General features: G+C 38.5%; 1 protein-coding gene across 5 annotated transcripts in view; it reads right to left on the bottom strand.

Annotated features, from left to right (window-relative positions):
• Nucleotides 1-944: 944 nt before the first annotated feature.
• The window catches only part of fat1a (FAT atypical cadherin 1a), a 202482-nt gene continuing 179869 nt past the window's right edge, over nucleotides 945-23557 (bottom strand). For 3 of the 5 annotated variants that reach the window (XM_078548639.1, XM_078548629.1, XM_078548657.1), the window contains 11 exons: nucleotides 22514-23315; nucleotides 21879-22010; nucleotides 21558-21715; nucleotides 20461-20923; nucleotides 16807-16960; nucleotides 15494-15604; nucleotides 14773-15401; nucleotides 13501-13638; nucleotides 4988-5047; nucleotides 3029-3064; nucleotides 945-2503 (listed from right to left, as the gene is read on the bottom strand). In XM_078548639.1, coding sequence (XP_078404765.1) covers nucleotides 1875-2503; nucleotides 3029-3064; nucleotides 4988-5047; nucleotides 13501-13638; nucleotides 14773-15401; nucleotides 15494-15604; nucleotides 16807-16960; nucleotides 20461-20923; nucleotides 21558-21715; nucleotides 21879-22010; nucleotides 22514-23315 — 3312 coding nt within the window. In that variant the 3' untranslated portion in view covers nucleotides 945-1874. The remainder of the gene's footprint in view (nucleotides 2504-3028; nucleotides 3065-4987; nucleotides 5048-13500; nucleotides 13639-14772; nucleotides 15402-15493; nucleotides 15605-16806; nucleotides 16961-20460; nucleotides 20924-21557; nucleotides 21716-21878; nucleotides 22011-22513; nucleotides 23316-23557) is intronic. The other 2 variants (XM_078548676.1, XM_078548647.1) reach the window with 2 other exon arrangements.

Below are 23557 nucleotides of genomic sequence, written 5' to 3'. Positions count from 1 at the left end.
AGATTTTTGAACTGAATACACAGCCAAAATAAAGGCAAGTGACTAAAAAAAAGTTAGTAAACTCATTTTTTTTCTATTAACAAAGAAACTACAATCACTGGTGCTGAGTAATTCATAACAGAAAACAGCATTGCTTACTAAGTAACACTTGCCTACAACAAAACCTTTGAGAACTCAGCCAGTTTGTTTCAAATCCTTTAGGAAGAGGAAAAAAAAACTGCCAAATGCTCAGAAAATGAGGGGCACGCCTTCAATCTACAGATTACACACTGGAAAATCCTGCACAGTGCATTTACTCAAATGTACAGATGTGGTCATACACGCTCTCTAACTATTATGAGATAAAAATATACAGTTGAAGTTGAGGTTTTTGAGACAAGCTGAGGCTTTGAAGTTAAAAAAAACTTTAATGAATGTATTTCAAGACACAAGAAAGTCAGCAAGCAAATTTCACTATGCTGCTGTGAGATATGCAATTTGACTTTTTTCATTTGTTTTGGACATTAGAAATTTGAATCAGAGAAAAAATATAATTGACATTATTATTTCCAAAAGTGTTTGAGTGAAGAAATTATGACCAAAAAACATATGATTTTCCCATTGTAAAACTGACATACAGCTTCTGCATTATGAATGCATCAATATGGTTTTCTCAGGATAAATGCTGACATGAAAAGGGTTACAGAAAATAATTTGTAGACAGATGTACATCCTGTGTGTGTTTTTTTACATATGTATACACACATATATGAATTTCCATATAAGTTGTCCTGATCTCCTCAGAGCTACTGCAAGCGATTGAGAAAATGCCTATGGAAATTCAAGGACACAGTATCTACAAAGTACAAATTATCTGAGCATAATTGTTTTGTTAATGTATTTCTGAATTCTTCTCTAACAAAGTTCAACTCTATTTGAATTCACAAAGACACAGTAAAAGGCAATTAATTTTCCACAATTTATTACCAATGCAAAGTAAGTAAGTGTATGCTAATGGGAGTTTCATTAAAAAAAAACCTCAGGACCATTGCACCACATAAAGAGAACTTTAGAAAGTCATTGTCAGGTTATGCAAAGTTTGGTTCTAAAAATTCAGTAGGTCCCCTTTTACTGAAAAATAATTCCACACAATTTACAATTAGAAATGCAATCACTCACTGTTAAGACATTTTTTATGTATCAGACTCAAACAACATAGCAAAACAAACCTACTCATTCATACCAACTTGGCATTTTGGTACATTTGGTAAAATGTTTATGGTGAAATGTTTAAATTCACTGGAAATAATAAACTTAAGAGTAAAACCCCAATCACTAGTTTGCACACAACTGTCAGGGTATGCCAATGTCAATGCAAATGATTAACATACTTGAACAGCACTAAAATTCTGGAAACAAATCCACATAATATCTACAAAATCTAGTTTAAACTATTTAAATCAGAACTGTACATTAAATTTACAAAAGAAATCGCAGGACAGGAAAAAAATCTTTTAAAAAATTAATCTCTGGATTATTAGGAGGACTACATAAATACAGACCAAGAATACCACAATGATAAGGTGTTTTGTTACTATAATGCCAGATATCAAAATCCTTCAATACTTTGCATGTTGATACTGATACAAAACCACATTCTGAAATGGCACAGCCAATGTAAATGAAAATTATTAAGTCCAGTTCCAGTAACTCAGAAAAAAAGAAACTGATGTGTAGGAACATGCTGCATGATCCAGTGCAGCCATGCTGGAATTAGCTCATCAACAATGCTTGCAAACCAATATGCAAAAACAACATTGAGTACTTGTCCAATATAGAAGCTGTAACATGATGCATTTCAGTTAAAGCCCAGGCACTTTAATTTTTGTGAATCATCAGACTTCTGTGTGTTGTTGAGAATCCAGTGGTGGAATAGTCACATCATCAAAGTGGCCTTCATCCCCACTTTCATAGTCACTCATCATGACTTCAGATTCTTCCATCTCACAGCACGCCGAAACATCAGAGCAAGAGGCGGTAGTGGATGTGTACACAGACATAGACATGTTGTCCATGCTGGGCGGTTCAAAGTCATCATTATATGTTAAAGAGTAGGGTGGGTAGGCCCCTCTGTAACTACTTCCAGCAGGGACTGCATTCTGAGGTTCTGAGAGGTTTGCTGAATAGTGGTGATGGGGTAGATACTGATTCATGTTAAAATGCTGTCTACTTTGCGACGTTGAATTCAGACTTCCAGCGGTGGGCATGTCCCGTGGCGGCTGTATGGAATCAAACTCATTGTATTCCGGGGGCAATGGTGGTAGCTCCTCATGAATTGGAAAATCATCTGGAGGAGGCGGGAAATCACTTTCAATGTCATACCCGCCAGGATAGTAGTCTGTGTCAATGGCATTCGGATCAGAATAAAGAGGGGCTGGATGTTCCACTACCTCATACTGTGGGTACTCCTGGATACCAGGTAGTTGAACATTGGGCATCCAATCAGATGTGTCCCAGTGATATGCTTTTGCCATAAAAAAGAAAGGGAGAAAAATTAGAATTTTGAATAAGGCCTTCAGTATTGATCAAGGTCAAAAATACAACAAAAAATCATTTATACAGAAATAGTAATTAATGTTAGTGCTGATTGAAGTCTCCAGAATGCAACAGGACACAGCTGAGATGGGGCAATATTTTCCCCATTACAAATGACAGAGACACAAACATTTATACCTGGACATTTTAAAATGACATCATTACAGCCAGCACACAACCATACCAAATGTACATAGATTTAAATTATCAGGTAATGTTATTCTGGTTATGTTGCAAATGCAGTGGCTGCTGCGTTTGAATAGAAACTGCTGGAGAAGGTAAATCTTCTATATTTTCTACCACACACATTAATGACTGATACTGAACATGTGAATAAAGGATTAACAGTTCACTCTCTTGCAGCTATGCAGATTAACGTGCAGTGAATGTTATAGTGAAAGAGGCACAGCTTTAAGTGAGTATGAGGGAATAAAGACATGCAGACAAAAGTCACCTCTTGGGTTCTTGAGGTCATGACCCGCAAAAGTTTCTTTAGATGGCAAAGAGCAGGAAAGGGAGGAAGAAAACATGAAATATTAAAGCATCAGGATACGAAAGAAATGTCTATACTCGCATTCCATGTGTTGCTTGCAACAAACAATTTAAATGCCGGTTTGCTACATACGTACATTTCAAAAGAGCAGTTAAGTGCTGTTTACCAGAATAAGTGATATTTTAAAACCCTTTTACAATGCTAAAAAAAGCTGTGAAAACTTCCTAGCACACAATGACAAAATAAATCTATGACTTTTTCCTCACTTTAGCGTTCTAATATTGATAAATATGACTGATATAAAAAATAAAGAAGTTTGAGGTATTCCAGAAATGTAACATCTTTAAGGTAACTACAGTAGTGAAGAAACAAAGAATCTAGTAGAAAAGATCTATGAATTTAACAGGCAAAACTAGAGTACTCCAGGAAAATGCCACACAATGACCTAATCGTTAAATAATCATTCAAGAATACAGCCCTTGCTTTATTAGTCAATGATTTTATCTTGAAGTAGTGATTCTCCTAACTTGAGCTGGTATTTTGAGGTTGGGAACTGAAACAAAATGTTCCCAGTACTCTTTCTGCTCCATTGCCAAGGCAGGATATTAAAACATCATACTCCTGGAACTAACAATGGTGGGTCCAGCCAGGACATTCACTGTTAAAGCCAGCAGGCTAGAAATTCCTGTCTACAATTGTCATTTCGCACCTTTGTGGGCCCCGCTTCTGCCAACTTTCAATCAAGGCACATTGTGTGCCTGCAAAATGCACACTTAAGTGCTAGGGGCGACAGAGGCAGAACTGATAGGTGTCCAATGGATTACATCATCTTGCCAGTTCTGATGATGCAAGGAAGAAGCAAACATTAGAGGTACACTTCCTGGTTTCTGGTGGATTTTGGGAGTACACTAAAAAAGAGACAGAGGCTCAGTAGAACTGGAACCCTCTCCAAATTATGGCTTGTATGCCACTGATTGTAACCCCCCCTCACACTTAATTATGTTTCAGAAAAGGAAAATCTTACTCCTTTCACAGTAAAATTTGCACAAAAATCTTTTTATTTCATAAAAAGTGAAAGATGAAAGATTGTTTGGGAATGAATAATTCATAAAGTAATAGTAAAGCTTTATCTTAAGAGTGGTTCTTTGGTCTATCCAAATCTTCAAAGTCAAGGTTGCGTGAGTAGTGGAACAAAATACTGGATTCATTCATATTTTCAATGCTCCAGATCTACTGCGTTTATGTGCTTAGTTAGCATCTCAACTTGGATATTTTACAGAACACAAGCATATCTTCCTAATCCTTGGCATCTTATGCTGCTGTGATTCATGCCCCAAGCCACTGTTCAAAAAAGGACCAGGTATCTTAAATGGTTGCTAAGCAATTAAATGTTATATTCTCTCAGAATACCTGAAGTCTAATTTACAGTGTGGTACACAAATTAGAGAGAGAAAGCTGTAAAACAGGATAGCAAAGGAAAATGTCAAGCTTTAAATATAAGAGTGAATCTGCAACTGATCCACATGCTTCTGAACATGCAGGGTTGAAAAATCAAGAAAGTGTGGAAATAGTTTCATTGTTCTCACTCAATTTCTTATCCTGTTTACACTCCTACACAGATAAAGAAAGAGGAGAAAATATGCTGGATACAGGAAAAAACTGAACATAATCTGGCATCATTGCTGTTTGGAGTACGACTTAGAAAAATGTCACATTTTTGTATCAATGCTCAGGACTTGTTTTGGAAAAATGAAATAAAAATTTTCTATGGTTTCAAAATGAATGATAGTCAAACCACTGCTCTTGGGATAAACAGCACTCTCACTGCACTTACATAACAATGTTATAGACTTACAACATACAACAAAGTTCAATTAACCACAATACATTTATAACTGAGCTTTGTAAAAAAAAGTATACCTTCTTTTTCTACCGAGTCAACAACTGCATTGACAAGGTGTATTACAGTCACTATGGAAGCTTGTAGGAGGATTGGGAAGGAGCAGATTGAAATAAATTTACAATTAGTACAAAAACTTAAAAGACATTGATATCATCTTTATCGTAGCTTGGCCATTGTTCAAAATACAAATTTTAAAAGTACAGCCAGAAGCATGTTTCCAGTAACAAGAATATTTCATATGCTAATTGTTTCTAATTATGTTCTAATCAATGTCAAATACCTGATGGGTATACTTCAGGTTATGTGCATTTGATAATCAGTTGCCGTCACCAGTGGGTATCTGGTTACTTGCTGGCTAGTTTTGTCACCTGAAAATATCTTGGGGATATTGCCTTCATGATTTTCTTGTGAGCTTCTCAGAAAATTCAAAGGAAATGGAAATGGCACAAAAGGCACTGCTGTCCATTAGTTCCATTAGGTGATCAGTTAACTTAAGTGGGCTACAGTGCCTATTTAGTTGGGAGCCAAAGATGTCTGTAAGCTAAAGAAACATCTGAAAAAATTAATTTCTTAAGGCATATTTATGTGTATACTGTGGTTTTTGAAGTTCTGCTGCTCTTTGACATCGTGTGATGGTTCTTATGGTTACAAGAACCCAAGAGCAAAGAAAAACAGGTGAGAAAACTGCAGCACAGACACTGAGAAAAGCTAAATAATTTTAAAACTAATTCCAATGAGAATACTTTTTTATTTATTTTTTAAAGGTAAATGTCTCAGCTCTTATACGATGGACAATTTAATTGTGAGACACTCCAGCTGTGACCAATTAATTCTACATAGATCACTATGCAGTTCACCTGAGGTGTCAGCTGTGGCTCAGTTCATAGCACCCTCGCCTTTGAATCAGAAGGTTGTGGGTTCATGTCCCACTCCCGGAAAACCAAGAACTGTGAATGTACTCGAAAGAGTTACAATCTGTGACTGTTGATAACTCGAAAGAGTTACAAAGCCCCATGTTGACATTTTCAGAAACATAACTGGAAACAGACTTTCTTGGTGATTGTTGCTTGCTTTGCAAAGGTTTTTGTTTCTTAAGTCTAATATACTGCATTAATCATAATGTGCCACTGAATTCAAGCCGGACAATTAAAACTACCACATTTATTATCCATCTACTTTGGAATGAACTTCCAGTTTCCTGCTGAAAGATTGTAGATTAATTCATTTGTTAGCAATGTTACACGGCAATGAAAGAAGCTGTAATGGGGTCCTCAATAAAGATAACAGAGCTACTGGAAAATAACACGAGAGCACCAATGAAAATTCTTTACCACGGATTAAAAATATATTTGAATGCTTCTCAGTTTGAGACGTTTATGTCAGAAAACTCTCCAGATTCCCATATGAACTTGCATGAATTTTTATTATTTATACCTGAAAGCATTCTCAACTATTAAGGGTTCCACAAACAAAATACAGCTGGAGTGAGAAGGAAAGAAATCCTTACTCCTCTGTGCCACATTAGATTGAAATTAGGGCTGTGAAACAAGTTAGAAGTTTATTATGCCACACCTTAGATAATGCTTAGATATTTCACTAATGGCCAATTTAGATCCAAGTGGTGAGTAGCACGGGGGCCAGCTCAACAGACTACAGCTTCAACAGAGTATGGAACTCAGAATTCCCTCACTCACCAAATTTCCAAGTGTTTTAAGGGTTGATCTCTCTCTCTGCAAAATCTAGTCAAGGATTGCATAAATATTTAAGTTAACTTGTAGTTTCTTTCAGTCTTAATCAGTGGTAAACAAACTGCTAGCGAGTGAGCAACTAGCACACTTAGTTAATTAAGCTGATAGTTAGAACTGGTTCCCTGGTCAGCAGGACCTGAGCCGAGTCTTTGGGATCCCAGCTAGTATAACGACAGGAATTTTTTTTTGCTAACACAGGGAGTAAGTAGCATGCAGGCCAGTTCAACAGAATACTGAGCTTAAGAATTTGGAGAGTGAGGAAGTTTGGCAGAGTGAGGGAAGAGATGCTATTCTAACTTTTTACAGAACCAGGAGTGGTGCGAGAGGGGGACTGGGACATCCTGAGACCCAAGTCTTGAAGAATTAGGTGAGCAGGTAGGTGATTGGTTCGTGAGTTTTATGGATTTTTTTTCCCTCTAAACTGGGCAGCAGTTTAAAATAATAATAGGGACATTTAAGTACAGTAATGTATTAAATTTAAAGCTTAAGTAATATAGTGACAAATAATCTTTGAGTGATATTTCTAAACTTTAAACCTTAACTAGTTAAACAAGGTACAATGAAAATGGCAAGGTGGATGATGTGTTGCAGCTGTAGCACCAGTGTCATCCACTACACTACATCTGCAGTAAGTGTCTGCAGCTTAAGTAACTTCAGCTCAGGGTTGATGAGCTGGGAGTCTGAGCTTCAGACACTTCGATGCATCAGGGAGAGGGAAAGTTACCTGGTCACTTTGTTCCAAGAGGCAGTCACACCCCTTAGTTTCAGTACATCAGATTTAGTCCATTGTCAGGGACAGGAGCACGTGACTATGAGTGAGGTAGGTATGGGGATCCAGAAGGTAGCACTGAAAGAGCCTCAGCCCTTGCACTTGTACAACAGGTTTGCAGTCTTGCAGTATGTGTGGGTGAGAGCAGGGACTGCAGGGAAGATGAGCTGACTGACCACAGCACTGAAGTACATAAGATCATTCAAGTTCGGGGAGTTAAAAGGAATATAGTAGTAGGGGACAGCATAGTTAGGGAGATAGATACAGTTCTCTGCAGCTGAGAGCATGAGTCCTGAAGGCTGTGTTGCCTGCCTGGTGCCAAGGTTAAGGACATCTCCTTGGAGCTGAAGAGGAACTCGGAGTAGCTGGGAAAGAATCCAGTTATCGCGATCCACATGGGTAACAACGACATAGGTCGGACTAAGAAGGAAGATCTGTCAAGGGAGTGAATAGTTAAGGGCTAAAATAAAGCAGAACCATAAAGGTTCTACAAATGCAAGTTTATAAGATTGTTATGTTTTAAACTGTGTCTTTAATTTAAGATAAAAGGGGGTGTAATGAAATTAGTCATGTGATCTGTGAGTTTTGTTCAGTAACAGGCTTGGTTACCATGGGGATGAGCAGCACAAGTCAATAATTAGCAAGGTGCAAAATGTCCACATCTGAAACAAAGGCAAAAGCAGCTGTGGCTGGTAGGCTTTCTGTTTCCTAGCTTTCAGGCAGAGAGAGAGAGAGAGAGAGATAGAGAGATCTTACAGAGAAGTGAAAGGTTGCAGCTGGTGTGGTCAGCACAAAGGACAGCGTGTCCTTACTGTGGATTACCAACGGGAGGAAAGACTCTGATCGAAGTGACAAAACCAGGCCAATTGAAGGATCTAGAAGATTCGTCCCGGTGTGGCCAGGCAGGGGGGAAAGAATTGCCAGAGTGGGCCTTGCTCCTGGTATTCGTTTTCGGACTCTTCTGAAAACTGAGAGAAGCACCTTTTGACGGCCGCATGACATTGCAACTCAGTAAAACAGGGAGAAGCAAATCCTTTGGGAGCCGGGAGTGATGTTGGTTCCTGTAAAAACTACAATTCTGTGAAGAGTGGGCAGTAAAGTATGACTGTGGTATAAGGTTTTTGGTTATGTTAAAAGTTAAAGGGTGGGATACCTATTCTGTAATTTAATGTATTCGTTGCCTAGTAAATAGTGTTCAGTCTATGTTGATTTTATTTCTTTTGTTAGAGTAAAGGTCTTAAAACTTGAAATCTTGCCATGCAATTCCGTTAAGTCAGTCACTGGGAATTCAATCAGCTTTTTAGAAGTTATTGGTCTCTATGGGGATCATAAAGGTAATAATCTCTAGATAACTACCTGAGCCACAAAAAAATGGTAAAGAATGAATAAGATTAGAGGGACGAAAGATGGCTCAAAGATTGGTGTGGGAGAAATGGGTTTCAATGCATGGAAAACTGACGCTGGCACCAGTGCTGGAGAAAGGGGGAGCTGTACCATTGGGAAGGGCTTCACTTGAACCATGCTAAAACCAATGTCCTGGCAGAAGAGAGGGCTTTGTACTAAATAGTCAGGGAGAGCTTTTCATGAGGAGAAATTTAGAAAGTTAATGAGAAAGGGCAAGACAATAGTACAGGGTAGTGACATGGGTAATGATCACCAAAATGCAACAGAGTTTGCAAGCATAAGAGTGCCCCAGCAAATAAGGCCAGAGTAAAGAAATATGTTGGAAAGAAGTTAGTAAAGGCTTTTTAAGTGAATGGATGCGAGATTCTTCACAGGTTGGATAAATTGATAGCACAAATAGAGAATAAAAAATGGGTAGCATATGATAGCCATTACAGAGACATGGTTGCAAAGTGACCAAGGCCAGGAACTGAATAGTCAGGGGAATTTAACATTTTGGAAGGGTTGGAAAAAAGGAAAAGGAGGTGGGATAGTCCTGTTACCAAAGGATGAGATTAGTACAGTAGTGAGAAATGATCTTGGCTGGAGATTAAGATCTGGAATTAGTTTATAGGCGCTAACAGCAGCCATACTGTGGGAGAACATAAATTAAGAAATGATAGGGATTTATAAGAAAGGTACTGCAATAATCAGGGGTGATTTTAATTTTCATATAGATTGGAAAAATCAAAGGTAAGATAGCTTTGAGGATGAATTCATGGAGTGTTTTTGGGACAATTTCTTACAGCAGTACATTCTAGTGCCAAATAGGGAAGACGCTATTTTAGACCTAGTAATGTGTAATGGGACAGGATTAATTAATGATCTTATAATAATGGATCTTCTAGGGAAGAATGATCAAAACCTGATAGAATTTAACATTCAGTTTAAGGTGAGAAAAACCTGGGTCTGAAACTAATGTCTGATCCTAAATGAAGGAACTTTCAAAGGTATGAAGACAGAATTGGTAACAGTGGTCTGAGAAAGTAGCTTAAAGGTAAGATGGTAAAGAAGCAGTGGCAGACGTTTAAGGAGGTATTTCATAACTCTTAAAAGATATATTCCAGTGGAAAAGAAAGGCTCTACAAGGAGGTTGCACCATCCACAGCTAACGAAGTAAGTTAAGGATAATATCAAATTGACAGAAAATGTGTACAGTACTGCAAGATTAGTGGTAGACCTGAAGATTGGCAAAATTTTAGAAACCAGCAAAGGCTGACTAAAAAAAGTGAGAAATTAGAATGAGAGTAAACTGGCAAGAAATATAAAAACAAACAATAAGAACTTATACAAGTAAAGAAAAAGGAAGAGGTTAGCCAAAGTAAACATAGGTTGCTTGGAGGATGAGACTCAGAAATTAATAATAGGAAACAAGGATTTTGTTTCCTATTAGTGGCAAAGACTTTGAACAAGAATTTTGTATCTGCCTTCACAGTAGAAGACACCAAGAGCACCCCAAGAATAGCAGAAAATCAAGGGGAAAAGGAAGGGAGGAACTTAAAACAAATCACTACTACTGAAGAAAAAGTAATGGAATAAAGGCTGACAAGTCCCCTGGACCTGATGACCTGTATCCTAGGGTCTTAAAAGAATTGGCCGTGGAGATAGTGGATGTATTGGTTGTAATCTTCCAAAATTCCTTAATACTCTAATTCTTTCCTGATCATCCTCTTGTCTTTCATTATTTATAATGTACAGCCAATCAAAAGTCTACTTCCCACACTTAATTCTTCTCATCCTGTCCTGATTGACCTACATTGGCTCACAATCCTCCAAAACCTCAAATTTAAAATTCCCATATTTGTGTGTACATTTCTGTTCAGCCTCACTCCACTGTACTTTCTTATAAATTTCAAACCCTCTTGTTCTTCTGGCTCCTGCCCTTCATGAATCTCACTATTGGCACTAATGCCTTAAACTGCCTAGGCTCAAACTCTGGAATTCCCTCTCTAACCGCCTCAGTTTTTCCACCTCTCTCTCCTCCCACAATATCCTCCTTGGCCATCTTTTGATCCACTTTCCTAATTTCTCTTTCTGAGGGTTACCGACATTTTTTTTCCCTTTCTTCTCTTAAAAGATCCTTGGTTTTTTTTTTCCATGTTAATGGTCCAATATAAATGCTGTTGTAAGGGTCCTATGTTAAATAAGTTTGGGTAGTTTCAGTTCAGCTCCTAATGTACAAGTACCTATACACCAAAAAGTTGAGAGTAATTTGGCACTAATTGGCAATTTCACTCAGAGGCTCTCCAAACAGCATTCAGCGTCTGGTACCTCATTCAAGTGGCTGTACTACATGTGAGACTTTTAATAGTGGCTGCTGGCAGACCATCCAACTGTGGATAAAAGCAAAATACTGCGGATGCTGGAAGTCTGAAACAAAAACAGAAAATGCTGGAAAAACTCAGCAGGTCTGACAGCATCTGCGGAGAGAGAAAAACAAAGTTAATGTTTCGAGTCCGTACGACCCTGCTCTGAAGAAGGGTCATATGGACTCGAAAGGTTAACTTTGTTTTTCTCTCATCCAATGGTGGATGCCATCACAGCTTTGCCAAGCTTGATCCTGCCTTCATCTAGCATCCATGCTCCAACACTGCAAGTGTGTCAGTGCCACAGCTAAATTTGAAAAGTTCAGACTTAAAAGAAAACACTTTAAATAGGAACTTTACATCTGAAAGACCGCTTTGTGAAACTAGTTTACTATGACTGGAGCAGGAGTTGGGACTGTCCAGCTCAGAATCTTTCAGTGATCCCTGTGGTTGTTAACAATTGGCAAGATTTTTAAACATTAAGATTAAAAAGCCTTGTGGTGGAACCAGAAGAATAAGTTATTGTGCTCAGTTCTACTTGCCCCATCCTCTCCCACTGCTCTTTCCAATCCCCTACAAGGAATTTACCTTTAGCTGGCTGCTGACAAGGTAAGCAGCCAGATATTCTGCATTTGCAATTGCGAGCTCCCTGTGAAAATGTAACAAGCACCATAAAGCATGCTTAATATGTCAGTGTGGCCCCAGGCCCAATTTCGAGCAGCCTTGAACCTGTTGTATGACAAATTTCTTCAATTTTATTTCTGAGCCTTTAAAATCACAGTCACGCTGAACATGTTGATAAAGATATCTACTTGGAAAGTCTTTGTTGGAACCTCTGAAGAAATGGCAAAATCATGGCAGCGGATCAGGAGAACATTGCAGAAATTCAGACCATCTTTGATGTGTGGCATATTCCATTTAAAACACAGCAATGCAAGGTGACAGGTAATTTACAAGAAAATTGGGTGGGGTGTAAAATGGGCTGCCGATTAGCTATTGCAAAAGCCAATTCCCCCATCATAAACGTTGGGAAATACAGAGTGGATTCAAATTCTTGAGTTTGATCACTGCCTTGCAGACGATCAGATTATATTTTTGAAGTGAACCTGCAATTTACAAACAAATGTATTCTGGCATAGGCATGATGGGCCCAATGGCCTCCTCCTTTGCTTGTAGCATTCTCTGAATCAGAATTTTGTACACAGGCTTTATGATTCCAAGAACTGGTGTGCAGTCTTAAGGTACAGTTACTTCAATGTTCACAACATGTTTTTCAAAATTATACATTGGTTTCTGGTGTAAATTTAGCAATAACATAACTAATAAAACAGTGTGTGAACACATCACAGTAGGATATTGCAACTTAGCCCAAATATAATTAATAGAACTTGTATAGGCAATTGCTGGATTTTTCAGCTAATTTCAGGAGTTTTACATTCCCTCTTCCATATGCTTCTTTGTATTATTAACTCTATAATAGTTACAGCTTTTATTTCAAAAAGGCACAGTAATTCCATGAGCTTGGCCTGGAGTAAAATGCTAAACAAGTTCATCACTGATCTTAACAATTTTGTTAATATTCATTATCATTTGTTTTAGTGAAATGAGTAAAGATTTCACAGAGTAGTGTTAAATGCATCATAGATACATTACATTTTTATCTGACAATTTTTTTTGCCAAAATTAGCAGTCAAGAATTATCGACTCGTAAGAGTCAAGTAATATTAAATCAGATAACTTGACAAGGTTTTTTAAAACTCCTGCTGTCATTGGAAATCAATTACCAACTGTGAAGCTATCAGTCAATATCAGAGAATCCCATTTCTCCCACGAACTTCCTCCATTACTGATGTAATCGAACTTGCAACTGAATACTCGTTAAATCTTGTTTCCACTGAGGCCTGACCCAGATGGGAACTAAAACCTCAGCAAAGTGAAAGTTAACAACAGCCCCTAAAACATTCTACAGAAAAACAGTGACATCCAAAGAGTAAGATGGAATTGGAAGCCACTAAATAAGTATAATGTATTTTCAGTATGCAACATTCGGATTTTTAGCAGACTTCATATTAGTAATAACAGAACAGTCAATGAAACTTCAGCTATTAATTGCAGGGAATTGTAGAACTTAGTCGTCAGATGGCTGCTTTGCAGAGCTGACAAAAATATATGCACTAAATTCCAGTAAGAATTTAGTGTCTTCTAAAAGAGACAAACTGTTAACAGTACATGACAATGTATATCTTGATGTCTGAAATTCTTACCATTGTCATCACATGATTCAGACTGGAAAGAGCTAAGGGACTGCACTTCTGAGATGCTTCCACGGGTGTTAAAAGGATGACAAGCATTGTCCTCAAGAGGCTTCTTCGATAGGCAGGGATCGAGATCCACCACTTTAGCTATTAAGCGAAGAAAATTTAAATGATTATTTTTTAAATCTGAAAATCAGAAGAAGAATTAGTACCTTCAGCAACTCACAATGTAAAACGTTTGTATTAGTGGATTTAAAATGCACACTTTCAGGGGGGAAAAAAAACAGCTAAAAAAGTCAAACATGTCGACTTGCAATCAATTGGTATGTTAGACCATTAAATACTTTGCACGCAACTGCTCCCACACAAAAGTACAAACACCCTCGTCAAGTTTTAAGCTGCTAATGGCTACCTAATGTTTTCTAATTCACTGGCTGCTTGATTAGCAAAAATATTTGATCGTAAATGCAGGCATAAAGCTGCTTTTAAAATAACTGGCTTTAGTTGGGTGCAGACATTATATTGTGTACCAATAGAACAGTTAAATATGATTTACATTAGAATTTCCCCACACCATTTGCATCTAATATCATTAAATAGATGTTCACAATGTAAAGGAAAAAGAAGAAAGACAAGTGGTAAACTAAAGAGGCAAATGTGTCAGAGCAGTAGTCAGTTAAAGTACATTTATGTTATGATTTTAGAATAGTTTCAGGAAGTAGTTTTGTAATACCAGTTCTTGGTCTTGGGCAGAAATTGGCTCATTTATATTGCGGAGCGCTTTCTTCACCAATCAATGAATTATGCAATGAAATCATGGGGGAGAAATTTGTTTGCACTTGTGTCAATTCCCTGTGGCCAGGTAGCACTACGGGACTGTTCAGCATTCTTCACTGGTGTCATTGTAGAAAGCCACGCAGGCCACACAGATAGTGGCCTTCAGCAATGTCTGCCCCCCACCCCCACCCTGGTTCTGTCACAACAAATAGTGCTGCCTTGATCAATGAAGGTAAGCCATGTTCATTTTATATTATGCTGCTCACAATGCCCACTGAAACAATCTCATGTGGTCACAATCTTGAGTGCTGGTAGTGCCAATCAGCTTATATTCCTTGTTTGCTGCCAAATAAAGGCAGCAACCAGCAATATAAATGCAATATTAGAACGTTGTGAACAGAAAGGCATAGTAGCAAATCACCTAGGGGTCGTGTGTGTTAAATGGGGGAAAAAAATGGCTGGTTTACAAAGTGTGAATCGTAATAATTATATTAAAATACCTACCATCATATTCATAGTCCCAACTAGGTTTTTGTATGGAATCACAGTCTGAAGGAGAGTTGGATGGAGGTGGAGGAGGTAGGTTTGGAGCAACGCTGCACACGGCCACAGTTTTCCGATGGCCATGCATTGAGTCTGGGTTGAAGGTGCTGAACTCTGGATGTTCTGGTATAGCAGATCCTTCAAAAGAATTTCGGTCAAGGTTGTTTCTAGAGTCACTGGGTATACTGGGAGTATAAGAAATTGGACGAACAGGCACCTGTGGTGGAATATCTGAATAGATGGTTTTACTAATTTTAGAATCAAAGTAGTTCTTTTGCAAGAAAGACGTCGTAGATCCAATGCGTTTTTCACCAGTATCATTACGATGCTTCTTTTTACAAATCTTCTTGCGGAAGCCAACAAAGACTAAAACAAGGATGAATATGGATGCTACAAAGACTATGATTCCAATAACTTCTCCTAGGCCAATGTTCCAGGGTGTCGATACATATTTGTTAACAACAGTATCATCACAAAGTTTTCCAACAAAGCCGTGGGAACAGTTGCAAGAGAAGGATCCGTATGTGTTTTCACACCTGCCTTCATTGAGGCATGGATTTTCGTGACATTCATCAATATCAGCCAAGCATCTAGGGCAATAATTAAAGGAAAAGTTGAATTCCTTGGAAGAATAATACTGAAAAAAGATTCATCTGAAGGTGCAGGAATGGAAAATACAAACCTTTCTCCATGGTAACCTCGTTCACACTCACAAACAGGGCCATCAAGGCTATCGATACATCTGCCATCATTTTTACAAGGATTATCTTTGCAGTATGGACCCATCTGACACCTAAAATTGATGCAGATTAAATTACAAAATCGCTGTAGTTCATAGGGAGCATGTGGCAACTGATTAATTTTCAGTTTTTGTGGACAGATTGAAACCAAAGAGATGATAACAGGAGTAAAATTCAATTTTGGCGGGGGATCAAAATGTATGGAGGTGGATTAACCGCCTGTTATTCACCCTGCCTGATCTTCCTTTTCATTGAAGTTTCTCCCTCCATCAAAGTTGAATTTTAGTCCCATGGATAGAAACTGCTAGTGAATATCAGGAAGTAAAAGTTCAATTGGAAACAAAGAGAGCATCCTCTGTGCACTACATGTGATGCACTACACTTTAACACTGTTTATAAAGGATGCATTCATGATTTTGCTAAAGATAATACACCAAAGACATTTTCATCCTACATGGCTCGCACATTCATCCCATGTCATTCGAAAGCATAAGGGGTATATGAAATTACAATATACCTTATTTGAAAGTATATGACGAAATACTATTCACAAATAAAAACTGTTTTTGGCACAATGTGAAAAAGCTGTGTGTTTAGAAAAACTGATGTTTCAAATGGACAGAACATATAGGTAGGGACTATTCACCAATTGCCTTCCATTTTACTGTCAAATTCATCCATCATTATGGTTAAATAATTCCTTTCATCAGCAAGGATGAGCAACATATTTACACATTTATCTCCCACTGACTGATGAAGATTTCTTGCACTAATAGATAAAGGTTCAAGTTTAGTTCAGTGCTTTTTAATACAGCCACGGGTTTACTACTAGATTGTTGAAAAGAGTCAAAATGCAAAAAAATTAAAACAAATTTTCCATAACATAACCTGGATTTGAAAAGGTGTTTAAAAAAAACAACTTAACTGTTTTCAAGATACATTTAGGCTATCGACACTTCTAAAGATCAGAAACATGTGCATGCTTTGCTTTACCAGAACAATCCCTAAAATTCCGTTATCATTATACCATCTTCAAAGTAATATAGTCAAAACAGTTTAAAATTCAGATGACAGCCTCCAAAAAGGTACAGAACATGTGCTTTCAATCTCAGTAACATATTTTAAACAAACTTTAAATAATGCACTTCAGTAAATGTCAGAAAAAGATGGACCAGTTTATACAGTTGAACAAGGTACCTTGTCCAATTTACGATTTCAATTAAAATTCTGTCCAGTATATGACAGAAAAACTAACCTTTGTCCTGTGTACTGTCCTCTACATTGACAGATATAATCATCATTCACTGGAATGCAAGTTCCACCATATAGACATGGGTTAGAGGCACAAGGGCTGACTGCAACCTCACAATGAATACCCATGAACAGAGAAGTACATTTACAAAAGTAACCTGCAAAAAATAGTTCATGTAAAATGGGGTGACTAAAGATAATTACGGAATTAATAAAACTAATATTAAAACTGCAATAAGAAATACAGTATTCAGAATATATATGCACTCAACATAACTTAAATTTTAAGCCTATTATGATTTTAGCTGAGTAAAATCTTATGAATGGAAAGTGCTGGTATGTATGCAACTATCATCAATGAAGAAATATGCCTCAAAGTTCTGGATATTGTGCTCTAAATAAAGAGGTTACGGGTCAAGTTCCTTATTGTTCGTAGATCTGTTTATTGCAGAGAAACATACAGAATTCTGGGGTATTGCTATGTTTCATGCTTTCATACAGATTAGTTGAAGATCCTTTCTTATTGTGACATGGTGTGGTTCAGAACATTAACTTTTACAGTATTAAAATGTTCTTAGAGGTTGTTAAATTTTAATACCTTGTAACAAAAATGAAAGGAGCATGGTGGTTGTATTCTGAATGATGTTGTGAATAGAATGGCATATCTTATTTAGCGTGCAAACGTAAAACTGGTTTATCCATGATGAAATGGATTTTTGCTCTGTGGCTGTTTAATTCAAATGTCTTAAAACCAGCTGTTTAAAATCAAATCTAAAACCACTGTCAAATACCAGTGATTTTACGTATACCAGCTGACCTTTGTGTGTATTCCAATTGTAGAGGATGGTGGTAACTGGAATGATTAGACACTCCTTAAGGAGTATTACCAATTGAGAATTTTTGTGGGAAGCAGCCTCCCGGATTACTAAGGATACTGCATTCTGTAAGATGTCAATACTTTTAAGGTTGAAAAATAAACAGCCAATTGCAACATTTAAGAGTCCCAATGGCCTATTGAACTGAACATAAAATCAGGATGCTGGTCTTTAAAAGTACTGAGAGGCATAGATAATGTAAATATAGTCCACTTGGCTTGGATTGGAAAACACAGGTTTAAACCTAACCAATTGTGAGCATGACAAGAGGATAATTTTCCATTTTACCAAGTGGTAGATTAGATTAAACAAATTCGCAGCAAAAGTAGGCAAAGGTTCGATTACTAAATCATTCAAAAAGGAACAGGATAAACACTAGGTTAAGATTAAGGTTTCATAGGGCAGAATTTTTAGGTTGGTGCGCAGGCGTGTGCCCGACCCAACGCGAAATTGCACGTGATGACGTCTGGCGAGGGTCCCGACGTCATCCCGCGCTCGTGGGATGTTTTGGTCGGAGGGCATGTGCGAGTGTTGGAAGAGCGCCCGCCGACAATTAAGACGACAATTAAAGTTGTTAAGGTTCCAACCATCCCCGATTTTTCGTCGTCCGTCCAACCTTATGGTTGGCAGACGGGCAAATCTGCCAGGTGGACTTTGTATTTTTGATAAAACCTCATCCAAGGGTGGGATGAGGTTTCCGTTATTAAATAAAATAACTAAAAACGTATGGGCAGAATTTTCATCATGTATATGATCAGGTGACTGATTCTGATGTGTGGAGGTTTTTTTTTCCGGATTTTAAAATCTTTTTATTTAATTATTTGGACGTCTTCAGCTCCCTGAGGCAGCTCTTTGCCTTCAGGGAGCTTTCATTCAGCACTCACCTGCGCCCGCGCTTACGTCAGAGCCCGCCCTCCTTCCGCCCCCACCCCGGCTGCACTGAGCATTTCAGCACGCGTTTCATGCTGGCTGGGCATTAATTGGCCAGCCAGTGCAAAATTGCAGTCGGAGGCCAATCGGAGGTGGTGGCCCTTCCCCTGGCCACTCCCAGGCTCGCCTATCGTGCCCGCACGCCAACCTAAAAATCCTACCCATAGTTTTATGGGCTAGTATGAATGGAGATGGCAAAATATTCCACAGAATATGAGAAGCAGACATGGGACTGTATTTTATATGCCCCTGCCTGCTGTGTTTTGGGTATGGGGGGCATGTAAAATAGGGCGGGTGCCCACACCCACCCCACCACCTTTCCGCCCACCCTGAGCTCACACCCAAAATCAGCAGCCTGCCCACCATATTCAAATGTGTATTCAAGGGTCAATTAGGCTTGTTATCAAGCCAACTGACCCTGATAATGCGCTGCCCACGTCATAAAGCGTTTGTTGTGGGCAGCAGCTGGCAGCCTGATTTTTAAAAAAATGTTCTTCAAAGGGCGGAAAGGAAGGGGGGGATTCGCTCTTTGGGGGCTACCCTTTGCCGAACGCGGGAGGTCGCCCTAAGGTCAAACCTCCTTCCTTCCTACCCACCCGCAGCCTTAGACCCACTTCCCCCCTCCCCCAGTCTCCCACCCTGCACCCCCCCTCCCTGGCCAAGACCCCAAACTCCAGGGATCCATGGGTCTTCTTCCTTCTTCACCTGCAGTGCCAGCAGCTGTCGCTGGTGTGCTCTTGGTGCTGCCGAGACCGATAGAGCTGTTGGCCCAGTGAGGGGCAGAAGTCCCATCTAATGCTAGTTTAGCCGCCCCACAGCACATTATGGCTGTGAGGCGGGGCAGCATGGAACATATCAGCTCCACACCTACTTTGCTTTGGGCGGGGGGTGGGGGGGTGGGGGGGGGGGGCAAGCTGTCCATACTCCACCCACCCCGCATTATCCAACCCATAGTGTCTGGGGAACAGTAGGTTAGAGTTGAAAACAGGAATATTGAAGGGTTTTGCTTGGGATCAATGAGTTTATTTTTCACAGAGCTTTGTCTCAGGCCACTAAATGTTTAGAGCAGAATTCATAATAGATTGGAGAAAATTCATTGAAAAAGCAGAATGGATGGGTTATATGGCTGATTCTTATTCCAAGCTTTCTAATGTCGTTTAATTACTGAACACTTTGTTAAAGATACTGATGAACAATACAGCTGCTATTCACACTGGTTTCTGCACAGTTTACTTTCACTCAATTACTCATCAGTAATTACAGCAAACCATCAAGTGAAACCTGGTTATTGCAGTATATTTACATATAATAAAGACTAAATGGAATGGTTACAGAGGTAAGGGATTTCAGCTACAAGGTTAGGTTGGAGAAGCTGAGGTTATTCTCCTTGGAGTAAAGGAGTTTAAAGGAAGATAGAGGTGTACAAAAATATCATGGGTTTAAATAAGATAGACAGCCCATTGGCTGCTGGTACAAGAACTAGGGAATACAGATTTAAGGTTTTGGGCAAGAAATAAAGGGGGAATGTGAGGAAGAACATTTTTGACGCCGGCCAGTGGTAATGAACCAAAACGTGCTGCTGAGGAGGATGATGGAAGCGGAGATGATTAATGATTGCAAAAGGAAATTGGATGGGCACTTGAGTGAAATAAACTTGCCAGGGCTATAGGGATAGAACAGGAGAATGGGATGGACTGGACTGCTCTACAGTGAAACAGCATGGAACCAACTGGCCAAATGGCTTTCTTCTGTGCTGTAATGACTATGACTGAGATGCTAAATATCATATTTAAAACATTCTGCATCTCACTCTTCATCGCTAGTATTTTTATACTTGTAAGTGATCAACTCACCTCCACTGGGCAATGAAGAGCATGTGCCACTGTTCAGGCATGGACTGCTCAAACAGCCTTCTGCTAGCACGAGAGAACATCCAGGAGACATTTCAACGGATTCCTCCATGACTGCGTAGACCCTTGGCTTACTGCTCAAAGGTAACTCTTGACCATTTAGCATAATGGACTCCAGACACCCTCTAAAGCCATTACTGATCTGCATGCTTCTACCATGCTTTGTGCGTGGCTGTCGGATATGGCCACCAAAGTACAAAAAGTTGTCCAAGTTTAGTGTCCTCAGAGTGCCTGGAGCTGTGCCAGCTGCTGTGTGTACCCTGTCCAGAACCAGTCTTGCATAATTGCCATCAACTGCCAGTGAAACAGAATGCCATTCGCCATCATTGATTTGAATGCTCTGTACAGAAACAGTCCCTGGACCACTGCCACAGTCAAATTTGTACTGCAGCCTTCCATTGTTAATCTGCAAAACAGCAGTGAGAATATTGAATAGAATCATTTTTTATTTGTTTCATAAAACTGAAAAATTGATGGATTTAGATGGATGATAACACACTTTAGGTTTGTACTAACTGCCACGAATTCAAATAATTCTTAAGTTCAAGATCATAACCTATAGGATGGCAATCATTTTTTAAACTAAAAATAATCTAAATCCCCTATCCACGGATGTTGTCAGATCTGCTGAGTTTTTCCAACAGTTTTTGTTTTTGTTTAAAATAATGTTGCTTCTCCTGATTAAATTTGAGTAGTTTAGAATACGTGACACAACAAATATACAAAGGATAGTAACAGATACCTGTGACTTCCAGTATGGCAACTCAAATATTCACTTTTATGCACACAAGCTGCACAAGTTCCTCTCATGGGGGTGGGGGGGGGGGGGGGGGGGAATGCATGACTTAGCACTATTTAATTTTTTTTAGTTAAGAGGGTCATGTAAAATTCCCAGATTAACCATATTGCTAAATCATATTTTAAATAAACTGGTTAAAAATGGTTAAAGTTGCACAAGTTGGAATTTTACATCTGAATTAATCAAATACTAAGAATAGTACTCAGTAATTTTTGCCCCGTATTACTTGAGAAGCATGTACCTCTAGAATGCTGTAGTCTGTTCCTCTAGCATACATAACAACTGCATGTGGATGATAAGTCCGTAGGCGCAGTGAGAGTTTCATTTCTTCTTTGTTTTCATTCTCCATGAGGCGATATTTCACATAACTATTACCATTAAATGACAGAGAAGCACCACCTGAAAATTCAAGGCAAAAGACTCACTAGCCCACTCACTATAAAAAGTGATCAAATAAATATGATAAATACAAAGTGAAAACTTTCATTATAAATATATTTGCATTATGATGAATGGAACATTTTGTTCAAATTTTAAAATGTGTTATATGGAAAATCCTTACCAGAGCATTGACCGACTTTGGCATTATTGCATAAACAATCATAATTCTCTCCCTTTGCATCAGGTACACATTCAGTATCAGGAGAACAAAGATTACCTTCACAGGGTTTATGCACCATACGGCATTTGCTGCCTAGAAAAAATAAAAACATAAATTGTTCAATATAAAACACAGTGCAAAAAGCATTTTTCTACAGCATCATTGATACATCGACATTTCAATATTTACCTTAAATTTAATATATTCATCAAAACAATTAGACACAGTTGAACAATGACAAATAGTGCAAACATTTTCTAATCAAAAAAAAAAAATCACTTGTCCCTTTACACACATTTATTGTTAATTTGTATGCTATTTAGGTAGCATGACAAAGCCTTGTTAAAAAGCTGCATCAGGTATACAATAATATGGGTTATAAAAACACCGGTCTTGCTGAACAACTTTCCATAGTTGCTCTAAGTGATAGTTTTACGAAAAGGATTGTACTATATTACCAGAAAGTCATATACTTAACATGTATAAGACTTTTGTCAAACACAAATCAGCAGACAAGCATTTCCGTACTATACAATTGGATCCTTCACACGCTTTTAGAGTTACAGAGCTGACTGATGTTATAATATTCTCCTTACCTTTACAAAGGCAGACAGATGTTCTGTGATGCCGCGGGGTTACAAAGCTTAACCTAGCAGTGCTGTGCGTTGACATGGCATTTGTGTCTATAGTAATCTTTTCTTCACAATATTTCATAGGGCAGTCTAGGCCAGCACAAAGTTTATGAATGACTTTCAGTATTCGGACACCCATCATTTCTTCAATGCCTAATACTGAGGTGTTCAGCTTGTGGAAAAGGACTTCAGGCAGATGGAAAGAACTGCTTGCTTTATTGACCGTAAGGAGAACATCCAAATTTGAAGGTGGTTCAGAAGGCTGCAAACTAATAACATGAATATCATGCCTTCTAACGCCAAGAATATTTCGTAATGCTCTTTGGAAGTTCCGCCAATAATCTCCTATAAACTCTTCGGGTGTGATATTTGCAAACTGAATGGCAATAGAGTGGTTGACCTGATTTTCAGTTACTTCCTTAACATGCACAGATACATCAGCAGCTGTTGTGAATTGACCATCAGTTACGGTGACATTCAGAACATATTGTCCGACATCCAAAAGCTTATGTGCGATCATTTTGCCATCCGTACTGGAAACTGCAAATGAGTTTCCCATGTTTGATGCAAGACTATAGGTGAGAGTGTCATAAATGTCCTGATCTGTTGCATGAATCTTTCCAATAACACCACCTGCATACTCATCTCCAACAGTAGTTATGTGGATTTCCAGGGGAAGAATAGCTGGAGGATAAATACTTTCCTCAATAATTTTAAGCTTTATGAACGTTGATGAGGTTAGTGGAGGTCGCCCATTATCAGTTACCTAAAAAAAAGAAACTCCATTGATATTAGAATATTCCACTGCATTTTTTTTTTAAACTGCATTTATCTGCAATTCACATTCACTTTATACTTCACATAGCTCCATTTCAGAGAATGCAGAATATGTTTTCAAAATGACTTTCTTGAAGCACAGCATTTCAGTATCTGTTTTCAAACTGCTTTTAGAAACAATGCAATAAAAAGAGGCACCTATTTGCAAAGTTTCACATTGAATAACTCTCA

Source organism: Cetorhinus maximus, chromosome 1, assembly GCF_964194155.1.
Source record: "Cetorhinus maximus chromosome 1, sCetMax3.hap1.1, whole genome shotgun sequence".
NCBI classification, from domain to species: Eukaryota; Metazoa; Chordata; class Chondrichthyes; order Lamniformes; family Cetorhinidae; genus Cetorhinus; species Cetorhinus maximus.
This window is presented reverse-complemented; position numbering and strand designations above follow the sequence as displayed.